Source organism: Dasypus novemcinctus, chromosome 1 (assembly GCF_030445035.2).
Source record: "Dasypus novemcinctus isolate mDasNov1 chromosome 1, mDasNov1.1.hap2, whole genome shotgun sequence".
Lineage (NCBI taxonomy): Eukaryota > Metazoa > Chordata > Mammalia > Cingulata > Dasypodidae > Dasypus > Dasypus novemcinctus.
In genome coordinates, this window is record NC_080673.1 from 129,519,034 (window position 1) to 129,531,962 (window position 12,929).

General features: G+C 37.7%; 1 protein-coding gene across 10 annotated transcripts in view; it reads right to left on the minus strand.

The window, feature by feature from the left end:
- Window positions 1-12,929, minus strand: part of ART3 (ADP-ribosyltransferase 3 (inactive)) — a 184,352-nt gene that overhangs the window by 14,464 nt on the left and 156,959 nt on the right. For 7 of the 10 annotated variants that reach the window (XM_058296721.2, XM_058296716.2, XM_071215980.1 and 4 more), the window contains 3 exons: window positions 2,699-2,731; window positions 1,747-1,779; window positions 563-592 (listed from right to left, as the gene is read on the minus strand). The exons of 2 other annotated variants lie outside the window; for them this stretch is intronic. In XM_058296721.2, the coding sequence (XP_058152704.1) occupies window positions 563-592; window positions 1,747-1,779; window positions 2,699-2,731 (96 nt within the window). The remainder of the gene's footprint in view (window positions 1-562; window positions 593-1,746; window positions 1,780-2,698; window positions 2,732-12,929) is intronic. One more of the 10 variants, XM_058296732.1, reaches the window with a different exon arrangement.

Consider the following 12,929-nt stretch of genomic DNA (forward strand, 5'->3'; position numbering starts at 1 on the left):
TTCTCCTGTCCCAACATTCTTGAGGACATTTGAGTGCTATCATTTAAAAAAACAAAACTTTAACAATCGGGAATGAGTTGTACTTTGGAATGTACTAGATACTCAAACGGATATAACTAATAGCATCTTTTAGACTGCTAGACGTAAAAATAAATACACAGACTTCATTTTAATTTAGAAATAAGCAATATCATGCCCCTTTCCAAGCAATGTCATGCCCCTTCCCAATACCTAGTTCACAAGAGTTTGTGGAAAAATTTGGTGACATCTTCCTTTATCCATTTAACAGGTGGATTAAAGTAGAAAATAAGATGTACTCTAAAACTAGTTCCTTATGTCCTCTCTCTAAGTGCTCCTCTGGGATGACCTAAAGAATGTCACAGAAGAAACACACAACTGTGTCATTCTTATAAAGAATTATATCTGAAACCCAGGAGAGTCTCAGACATATCAAACTAGTAAGTGAAGGTGGGCTTCTTACCATGGCAGTTCCACTTGCTCCCACCTCTAAGTGTAGCTGCTTTGCAATTGTAAACCCTCAGAATTTATGAAAATGTCTTACCGGGGTCTTCAATTTCCTGGGTTTCCTCACCTAAGTTACAAAAAGAAATTTATCAGTTTTAATGCTGGCACAAAAGAATTAGGAGCTACTTCAGCTGCAGCACAACTATGTTCAGGTAATATGGCCATAAGGAACTATTTGGCATGTCCAACAAACTATTGCTACTGAACATAAGTGTCAGCCATGGTCTAGACATACGTAAGCTAAAGGGCTGCAATCTTGCTCTGGATCCCTTTACTAAGAAAAATTGTCATATATAGCTAGTCTTTTTGAGATATAAAGGGGACAGAAAAGTGTCTATCATGAGGAAAGTGTTAGCTGATATCCCCATAAAGCAACCAACAGAACTTGTGGGCACAAAGTGACAATAAAAAGAGGGTCTAAGAAGGTCCTCAGAGGCATGAAATGTTTCACTTCTATCAGGATAGAAAATATCTTTCCAAATATCAACTAAATTGTATATTTAAGGAAAGTCCAGATCCTTTGCCCTCTTGAACAAAGAAATACTTATTGTAGCTATGTGGGCCAAACAAATAATAGGGAGCTTAAATTTAAAGAAGTGATTGGGTAATATCTCCATAAGCAGAATATAAATAAATGTAAATTATACATAATCACCCAGACATTTTACTTAAATGATACCAAACATCAGCATATTTGAGAGATGTAATTGACTAAATTTTCTATTTTTATATGGCTATTTGATGTTACTAAGGCTAATCTTTTTTTTTTAATTTTTTTTATTTTTAAAAATTATTTATTTTTTTAAATTACATTATGAAAAATATGAGGTCCCATTCAACCCCACCGCCCCCGCCCCCTCACTCCCCCCACAGCAACACTCTTCCATCATCATGACACATCCATTGCACCTGGTAAGTTCATCTCTGAATTCAGGCTAATCTTAACAACTGAATATAGTGATCCTGCCTAAGAAGCCCACAGAGCTTTTCAGAAAGTTTCTATATTGTTCAGATCTCCAGAAAGCCAATCTTTTCATTTATATGGAGGTAAACTGCCCCAGAATAGTTTTTTTGTTGTTTTTGTTATTCTTGTTTTGCTTTCTCATACCCACCAAGTCACTGCTTGTACTCTTTTCCTTCAGCTAAAAACTGAATTTGCTAAACAGGGAAGAGCTAAACATCCATGTAAGCATTATTTAAAATAAATTAGAGCATACTTACCAGGGTTGTAGACATAGATGGGTTGAAAATACTCTGAAGTACAAACATATTTTCATTACATTGTACATACTCAGATATAAATGCCAGGTGAAGCCCATTTTTATATGCTTATTAATAAAGATTTGAGTTGACTTAGACATTTAAGATACGTGCACAATATGGATATTTGGAGAAATATAAAATTTTAATCTTAAACACCAATGTGTATGAGTTCATTTTAATAAATGAAGAATTTATAGAAAAGCTAGCCAGGAAGACAGCTAGAAACTTGTTTTCAACCTTTTTAAAAGGGAAATTCTCAAAAGGATCCACCCAAAGCATGTTATTAGTCCAAAGCATTTTCTGGAAATATTGGTGCAAATCTGTTGGGCTTATATGATAATCCTGTTCCTGAATATGCTTAAAGTCACTTATTTTTCCAAATCTTTCCTACAAAACTCTAAGAAATATTTCTTTTGTTATATCCTATTATTTTTCTGAGTAACCTGAGACTGGCCATATTACCATTCTGACATCCCATCCATTCCTCTGGAGTCAACCTTACTTCATTTCTTCATTAGTTTCCCAAATGTTATTTTCTAAGACATCAAACATAAGGAGTATGAATCTAAGTCTCTGCATAGGAATCGTGGGAAATGGCTGAAGACGTAAGGGCGCTCAGAAGTCCTTAACTTCCTATAAAGATAGGCTAAGGTTAGAGAGGCATGGTCTCTGCGTGCCCAGGGCAAGGCAATGTAGGATATGAAAGAATAGCCATAGCAAGGCTGGGGAGGGGTGTAGCAGGTAAGAGAGGTTCCTGGGCTCTTCAAATGAAAAGGTAGTAACAGCAGCACAACTCTGCCTTGAGAAAATAATAGCCTGACAGTGTGCAGGGTGACTCTGCCTCATACCTGTGAGAAATAACACTGATAAAATGTCCATTTCAGAGATAATACTTCAAAGTATATCTTACCTATGTTCTCAACACAATTATCAGTTTTTAGTCCTGAAACACAAAGATAAGGTTTAATTAGTTAGACAATCGAACTGGCATTTGAAGCTTTTGTGAACCCCAGAAAATGATGTTAGGCAAACCCATTTCTGTGGGTGTAAAATTTATTGCAAATGGGACCTTTTGATTAGAGTCACTTAAGGGGTCTTCCTTTTGATTAGATCACTTCGGTAGGGCATGACCCAGGGTGGGCCTTAAGCCTCTTACTGGAGTCCTTTGTAAATGGAGGAAACCAGAGAGAAATGTCCATAAGCTGAGAGAGAAGGTCCCAGGAGCCAGAAGCTAAAATAGCAGACTCCACAGAAGCAGAGACCAGCAGATACCACTACTGCGCCCTGCCAGGTGTCTAATTATCCACAGCTGCAGCTCAGTGAGAAGGCATCTTCTGATAAAGTCTTGATTTGGACACTTTCACAGCCTCAGATCTGTAAGTTTTTAACTTAATAAATGCCCATTTTAAAAGCCACCCCATTTCTGGTATATTGCCTTGGTAGCCTTTAGCAAACTACAACAACTAGCAAAGATTTCAAAATGGTGTGTGGCTACTGGAACATAAGTACAGATTCAGCAGAGATCTAGAAAGATATGAAGATACCATGACCAGCTTTATATCAATAAACTTGAAAGATAAGAAAATGGAAAAATTCTTAGAACAATATAACTTTCTGAAACTTACTCAAGAATAAATAGAAACCTTGACTAGATTTATACCCATTAAGTAGTTTTAATCTTAATCCAATCCAGTTTTTTCCACAAAGAAAATACCAGGATGATGTGGTTTTCACAGACAACTTCTATCCTTCCTCCATGGAATAAAAGCTCTTTCCAAATGTATACAAATTATTCCAAAAAAAAAAAAAAAAGGAATATCCGTGATATAGTATTCAAATTTTATTACTTATTAATAAAAGAACTAGTATAAATAGTGTACCAGTTGAAAATGACATGGGAAAGTGGGAAGTTAAATACATAAAATTGCTAGTTAGCTAGACAACAACCTTCTTATTGTAGAAGGGTTAAGGTCCATGTCATGGAGAATTTAGAATCATCTTCAAACTGGAAACATTAGTCAAAATAAGAACTAATATATTTAGGAAACAATATTAAGGACGCAAATCCACTGCTATTATCACATGACAAGGAACCAATTAACACCCAGGTGCCAAATGCCCACTAATAAAGGTACCCACCAAATAGCATTCAGTTAAACAGAGCTATCTCTTCAGCAATTATCAGGAAGTTTCTACACCTTGCAATCAAATATGCTAAATGTAAATTGCTGAATTGACAAATTTTAGGATTAAATTTTTTTCAAACCCACCAACTCATTCTTTGAGTACAATATTACATTGATATCAAAACCTTACCAGGACTGTACCAGAAAGGAAGTTCATAGACATAGGTCCAAAACCATAAACAAAAGTATTTTTTAAAATGTACAAAAAAGAAAGTATATTTTGAATCAGCTAGAAGTACCATAGTAATCCAAGAGTGGTTTAACACTAGAAAATTGATATGAGACAAACAGGACTCATTTTCTTTCCCCTTTTGGTAGCTTAGCAAAAGCTGGCTCAGGAAATCTGAGTTAGCTCAACAGAAGAATAAGCTGATGCTAGGTACTTCTTAAGTACCGCCTTTCTAAAATGACCACTGCTTTGATCAGGGTGCTTCTACTCTTATGCAGGGCCCTCTGCTGAAACATTGGCTCCTGTGCACAGAAACCATAAATGCCACCTAAACAGTTGGATAATGAGAGTTCAAGAGTTCTATGCTCACCAGTTTCTCCCCAATGATTCATATAGTACACATGCACTTATGGCATTACTGGTGTGTCTGTGACTATCTTGTGAAACAGTTAACACTGCAAAGAACACTCTCTACTTGTCCCAGTGCTGTGTGTTTTCAGAAATAAAGGAGGGAAACAGATGTGCTTCAACCACTTGGGCTCCCATCTACCATATAGGAGGTCCAGACATCCTGGTGAGGGCAAGCAGCGAGCTAGCCCAGCAAGCAGAGTGCCCACCCACACGGGAATGTGGCCCTGCGCAGGAGAGCCGCCCTGTGTTGGAATGCCGCCTCAGGCGGGAAAAGCTGCCACGTGCAGGACTGCCAGCTGACACAGACAGCTGGCACAGCAAGATGACGCAACAAGAGACACAGAGGACAGAAAAAAAGAGGACATAGCAGAACACAGGAGCTGAGGTGGTAAAAGAGAGTAATCGCCTCTTTCTTACTCTGGAAGGTTCCAGGATCGGTTCCCGGAGCCACCTAATGAGAATACAAGCAGACACAGAAGAACACACAGCAAATGGACACAGAGATCAGACAACAGGAGGAATGGGGGGGTGAAATAAATAAAAAGAAATCTTAAAATAAATAAATAAATAAAGGAGTTAAATTGGGCCACCTAAGGAGTGAGCTGCTTTCCCTGCTAGGGCAATAGCAGGTCACCAGGAAGGTCTGTGAGTAAAGACACATTAACCTAGAAATTGGGAGGGTTTCATGGTGTCTATCACCCAAGGGTTCTCTAGGAAGGCTGCTGAAGAATCTGTTCTGAGCCAGGGATGGGTGAGATGGGGACCAACAGCCAGGTCTCTGGGACATCTGCTCCAGACCCAGGATGGTAGCAAGGAAGTCTGACAGCCTCAAAAGCTCAAAACAAGCAGGTCACTGAAACAGAGTTGAATTTACTATGAAAGTCTAAGATGAGTACTAAGATTGCTGGTAGCCAGAAGAAAGGAAGCCAGGTTCTTCAAAGCCCAAAAAGACAACAAAACAAAACAAAAAAAAACCTCTCTAGGAATGCTTAGTATGCATACAATTGAAGGCTGAAGCACAGAGAGAATTAACTGGTCAAGCAGAGCTCTAGCCAATATAGGGGGACAAAGAGACAGACTTATGCCAAAACCTAGGGGGAAACTTCAAAAAAACATGCATGAGCTGTTTTCTGGCCAAGATGGAATAACAGGAACTGGATTTACTCTCCTGCCAGAAACAACTACACAGGAGGTAGGGGTTAAATGTACCTATGTGGTTATAAGAGTCTCACTTAGTTATATGAAGTGCCACAGTTGAGTGAAGGAGATTAAACTGAGACCCCAGGGATATCAGTATTCACAGAAGAAAGTTCCAAAGAAAAGAGCGCTGCAATGACAGAGAACTCCAGAAATATGCAAAAGGTTTTCCTCGAAGTATTCATCAGAGTGCTGATCTGCTTGTACATGTGGGAAACTACCCAAGGGCAGGGAAATAACCCACAGATTAAGGTTAGTGCCTATTCTACAGTCAAACTGGAAAATCTTATATTAACAGGCACTGGGTAGAGTACTGAGAAGGGTATTGACTCAAAAGTGAGGAAAAATTAGTACTAGACTAAAATGAATCCAGACTTGCCTAACAAATTTCAATCCATTTTCAAGTAACTTAATGACATACCAGAACAAAGTTCAAGAATATAAATATATCCAGTACTCAACAAGGTAAAATTCATCATGTCTGGAATCCAGTCAAAAACTATCAGGCATGCAAAGAAGCAGGAAATTACAACTCAAAATGAGGAGAAAACTCAACTTACTGAAAACAACCCAGAACAGACACTAATGTTAGAATTGTCAGAAAAGGATATTTATATAGTCATTACAGTTGTATTCCCCATGTTCAAAAAGCTAGAGGAAAGGTGAAAGGTATTAAGAAGAGATAAGGAAGATATAAAAAGACTCAAATCAAATTTCCTAAGATAAAAAGTCTGACTAGAATTAATAACAGACTAGATATTGCAGAGAGATAAGTGAAATTTGAAAATACACTACAGTAGGCAGAATAATAGCTTCTCAAAGAGGTCTACATTCTGACCCTTGGGCGTGTGAAAAAGTTACATGGCAAAGGGAATTAGGATTGTGGATGCAATCTGCTATTTAGCAGACCCTGAGATTGGAAGATTATGCTGAATTATCCAGGTGGGCTTAATCTAATCACATGTACCTTCAGAAGTGGAAGAAGAACAGAAAGACAGAATGGAAGACATGCAATGTGAAGAGGGCTCAAAGCCTTGTTGCTGGTTTTGAAGATGAAGGAAGGAGACCACAATCCAAGCAATGATTAGCCTCTAAAGCTGTAAAAAGCAAGGAAACAGATTCTTTCCTAGAGTATACAGAAAGGAACACAGCCCTACCAAAACCTTGATTTAGCCCAGTGACACTCATGTTGAACTTCAGACCTAGAGAAATGAAAGCCAATAAATTTGTGTTGTTTTAAGCCAGTGAGTTTGTGGTAATTTGTTACAGTATTAATAGAAACAAGTCACTAGATTCAGCCCACACTCAAGGGGAGGAGATTTCACAAGGGTGTGACTACCAGGAGGTGGGATCACTGGGAGCCACATTAGAATTTGCCTACTATGATCACAACCCATTGTAGTCTGTCACTTCTCTTAGGGATGATTCAGATTACCTATCTTTTTTCCAGGATGAAGAGTTCTACAGTGGCCTCTGGAGTGAGTGCTAAGTAGCCACAGGACCACCTGAAGCAAATTCAGATAAGAACTATATACTTGGGACAATATATAAATCTGGTGAATGTCTGAACTGTACATGTGTGGGACAGAATCTAAACAGCCCTTTAATGCTAGGAGAACTTAATATTTCAACTACCTACCTCAGGAGAATCAAAGTTAACTTCCTGTCAAAATAAACAAATGAAAAATAAGTCAAGAGAAGTGATATCATCAACATGGCTACGTAAACCCTTGAAAAAGCCTCCCCCAGAGATTTAGAGAATAAAAGGACAAATCCCATTTGCTTAGAACTCTGGTAGATGGTAAAGACTGGAGAAGGACTCCACAAACTCTCAATCAGAGATACAAAAAAAAATCTAAGGTAGCAGTGTTCCATCCCAGATGCCAGTCAGATACTGTTCCCTTCCACATGACTTGGTCCCACATAGCTTGCAAGTCATACATAGCCTTAGCTCCTTCCCACTGCGGACTAAGACTATAGATTCACAGCAGCAACTGAGTGCACCATGCATATCCAGGTACAAGGACCTAAGTTCACAGAAATCCAAGACAGAACACAAGCCTCTGAGGATTGCTGCATACAAAAGAATCCCCAGCAGCACAAAAAGAAGGGAAGGAGGAGAGGAGGAGAGGAGAGGGGAGAAGGGCGAAAGGGGGAGGAAGGGGGAGGAGAGAAACCATAATAGAAAGGCTAATAAGAACTGTTGTACCCTCACCAATCCAGTTTCAATTAGCTGGACACAGATATTTTCTGAAGTAACCCACCTTTCCAGAAACAGAAAACCTGGCACACACACAAACACAAAATGACACAGGATGGGTCTCCAAACTAAAAATGGTAAGAAAAATGGGGAACTGAGTAAGGAAAAAGACTTAAGCAAATCACAGGAGCTGGGGAGAAAAATCTGCACAAAAATAGAACAGATCAAGATTCCCAGAGAAGGAACAGAAGAAAGAAAGCTTTCTGCTGGAGGTGAAACAACTGCACAAAAAGTACAATTGTAAAAATTACAACACTTATCTAGGTCAAGAATCAGATGAAGAGATAAAAAAATAGAATGGTTAAACAAGGGCTATTCTAAAGGTCTAGAATAAGTTAGACAAAGGGTCTAACGTAACACAAAGCCAATCAAAAATAAATCCCTAGGGAAGCGGATGTGGCTCAACTGATAGAATGCCCGCCTACCATATAGGAGGTCCAGGGTTCAAACCCAAGGCCTCCTGGCCCATTTGGTGAGCTGGCCCATGTGCAATACTGCCATGTGCAAGGAATGCCATACCACGCAGGGGTGTCCCCTGTGTAGGGGAGCCCCACGTGCAAGGAGTGTGCCCCACAAGGAGAGCCGCCCCACGCAAAAAAAGTGCAACCTGCCTAGGAATGGCACTGCATACATGGAAAGATGATGCAGCAAGATGATGCAACAAAGAGAGACACAGATTCCCAGTGCCACCAAGACTGCAAGTGGACACAGAAGAACACACAGCAAATAGACACAAGAGAGTAGACAATGGGGGAGGAGGGGAAAGGAAGAGAAATAAATAAAATAAATCTTAAAAAAAAAATCCCTAGATAAGAGAGAGAAACGAACCCTCAGAGTTACCACATCAAGATAATCAGATGCCTAGACATCAGCAAAAATTTACAAGCTATACTAAGAAACAGGAACAAATTAAAACTTTACAGGAGACTCAGAAGTTGAAACAACTAATCAAAGATGTTCAAGCAAATCTCCTAAATCAATTCAAGGATATGAAGGAAAATATGCATAAAAAGATAAAGGATATTAAGAAGAAAATGTGTGAGCATAAAAAAGAATTTGAAATACAAAATGAAATATAACAGAAATTATGAGGATGAAAGGCACAACAGTAGAGATTAAAAATACACTAGGGGGAAGTGGCTGTGGCCCAATCAGTTGGGCTCCCATCTACCATATGGGAGGCCTTGGGTTCACGTCCTGGGGCCTCCTTGTGAAGGCAGGCTCACCCGCAAGCTGTGGAGCACTGCTTGGCCTGCAAGTACCATGGAGCGCCTCCCGGTCCCCAGATGCTGCAGAGTATCACCCGGCCTACAAGCACTGCAGAGATCCAACTCAGCAAGGTGATGCAACAAAAAAAGGAGACAAGAAAAAACACAGAAGAGCATGCAGACATAGACAGCAGACATCTAGCAAGCTGCAAGGGGGGAGGGGAAATAAAAGAAATAAATACAGACACACGCATACCAAAAAAATACACTAGAGGCATACAAAAGTGGATTTGAACAAGCAGAAGAAAGAATCAGCAAACTAGAGGACAGAATCATACAGTCAGAAGAACAACTAGAGAAAAATAATAGATAAAAATTGAACAGTTATTCAGAGATTTGAGTGACAGCACAAAGCACACAATCATACATGTCATAAATGTTCCAGAAGGAGAAGAGAAGGGAAAAGATGAAGAAAGAATATTTGAGGAGATAATGGCTGAAAACTTCTTAACTCTTATGAAAGACATTAATACACATATCCAAGAAGCACAATATACTCCAAAAAGAATAAATCCTAATAGACCTACTCTGTAACACATACTAATCAGAATGTCAAATACCAAAATAGAGAGAGAGAATTCTGAAAGCAGCAGGAAAAAAGCAATACGTCACATACTAGGGATCTGCAATAAGATTAAGTCCCCCTTTCTCATCAGAAACCATGGAAATAAGAAGGCATTGGTGTGATATATTTAAGATACTAAAAGAAAATATTCCAGCCAAAAACTCTTTATCCAACAAAACTGTTCTTCAATAATGAGGGAAGAGTTTAAAATACTCACCAATAAACAGAAACTGAGAGAGTTCAACAAGAGACCTGCCCCATAAGAATTACTAACAGGAGTTCTGCAAATTGAAAGGAAAAGACAGGAGACAGTGGCTGAGAGTAGTGTGAAGAAATGAAGGATCATCAATTAGGGCTACTAAAAGGGTACATGCAAAATCCAAGAGTACTGTATCCTTGATATACAATTCTTTAACTCATATAAGAAACACAACTGAACAAGAAAAAGGTCTATTTCCTGATAACAGACATATAAAATATAAAGTGGCAAAGTGGGTAAAAAAACAAAGAAGGGAAACAGAGGGATATGGGAGCAGAGAGTGTGTATGCTATTGAAGCTATGTTGATCTTTTCAAATTAGTAGGTTGTAGACACAGATTGTGTAAAATAAAACCCAGGGGACCCACAAAAGAAGTATTTAAAAATAGAAAGAGATAGATATAAGGAAGGGATCAGATACATCACAAAAGATCAATTATACAGAAAAGGAGGTTACATTAAAGGAATAGAAAAGGAGAAAAAAAAAAGATATAATATAAAAAACCAAAAAACAAAATGCCTGAAGTAAGTACTGCAATTACAGTAATAATACTGAAGTCAATGGACTAAATTCCCCAATCAAAAGGCACAGTCTGGGAAAATGAATAAAAAAGCATGATCCAGGGAAAAGTACAACTGGTATGACCTGTGAACTGTGGTTAACAGCAATACTGTAATATTCTTGCATCAATGCCAAAGATGTATTGTGTTGATAATGGGAGAGGGGAGGGGTATGGAAAAAGTATGCCAAATGTACGCTATGGACCTTGGTTGGTGATAATAGTCTGATGATATTATCTTATAACCTGTAACAAATGTCCCACCATGGTGTGGTGTGTTGGTGAAGAGGTACACGGGATTTCTATACACATGCATGATTGTTTTGTAAGTTCACAACTTCTGTAATAAAACAATACTTAAAAAAGTAATAGGGTAGGTTGGGGGAAAATACACTAAATATAAGATATGGACTATAGTTAGTATTAATATTTTTACAATACCCTTTCATAATTTTTAACAAATATGTTTCATAGCAGTGTGGGGTGTTGGTGGTAGGGTGATGTCTGGGACCCCTGTAGGATGTTGTGCATGTTTGTATTGTAAGTTCACAACTTTTACTATACACTTATTATTTATGTATGTTCATGTATGAATGATATACTTCAATAAAATTTTTAAAAATTTAAAAAAACAAAAGCATGATCCAACTATATGTTATTCCCAACTGCCTCATCTTAGACCCAAAGACACAAACAGGTTGAAAGTGAAAGGATGGAAAAAGATATTCCATGCAAATACTAACCTAAAAAAGAGCTAGAATAGCTATAGAAATATTGGAAAAAACAGACACTAAGTCAAAAGCTGTTAGACAAAGAAAGACACTAAATAGCAATAAAAGGGAGCAATCCATCAAGAAGAAATAACAATCATACCTAATTATGCACTTAACCACAGTGCCCCAAAATACATGAGGCAAACACTGGCAAAATTGAAAGAAATAAACACCTCTACAGTAATAGTTGGAGATGTCAATATACCAATAAATATCCAATAGATAGAATATCTGGATGGAAAATCAATAAAGAAACAGAGAATATGAATAATACGATAAATGATCTAGACCGAACACATATATACATAATAATGCATCCCCAAACAGCAGGATATACACTTTTCTCAAATGCACATGGATCACTCCCCAGGACAAGACACATGTTGGGTCAGGAGAAAAGTCTCAATGAATTTAGAAAGATTGAAATCATACAAACCATCTTCTCTGACCATATGGAATGAGACTGGAAATCAAGAGCAAGTGGAAAACTTGAAAAACCACAAATATATGGAATTTAAATACTAAATTCTTAAATGATCAGTGTGTCAGAGAAGAAAATGCAAGAGAAATCAAGTAAATATCTTGACATGAAGGAAAACAAGAACACAACATATGAAAACTTGTGGGATGCAGCAAAGGCAGTGCTGGGAGGAAAATTTATAGCTCAATTGCTTACATTTTAAAAAAGAAGAAAGAGCTAAAATCAAAGGCCTAACTATACATATGGAAGAATTAGAAGAACAACAGCAGACTAACCCCAAAGCAAGCAGAAGTAACAAGAAATAACAAAGATTGGAGTAGAAATTTATGAAACTGAGAATTAATAAAACAATAGAGAGAACTAACAAAAATAAATGTTGATTCTTTGAAAATATGAATAAAATTGATAAACTCTTAGCTAGAGTGACAAAGAAAAAAAGATGCAAATAAAATCAGAAATGAGAGGATGAACATTACCATTAACAAACAAATAAAAAGGATCATAAGAAGATACTATGAACAACTGTCTTACAACAAATTAGACAACCTAGATGAAATGGACAAATTCCCAGAAACACAAACAACCTACACTGACTCTTCAAGAAATGGAAGATCTGAACATAACCTCCCAACAAAGAAAAGCCCAGGACCAGATGCTGCACAGATTAATTCTACCAATTATCCAAGAAGAATTAATACTAATCTTGCTCAAACTCTTCCCCCCAAAAATGAAGAGGAGGGAACATAACCTAAAACTCATTCTATGAAGACATCATCATTCTACCACCAAAACCAGATAAAGATACTATAAGAAAAGAAATGTACAGACCAATTTCTCTTATGTTTAGATATAAAAATCCTCAGCAAAATATTGCAAATCAAATCCAACAGTACATTAAAATGATTATATACCATGATCAAGTGGTATGCAAGAGTAGTTCAACATAAGAAAATCAATTAATGTAATACATCACACATCAGCGAAACAAAGAGAAAAAACATACATGATCATCT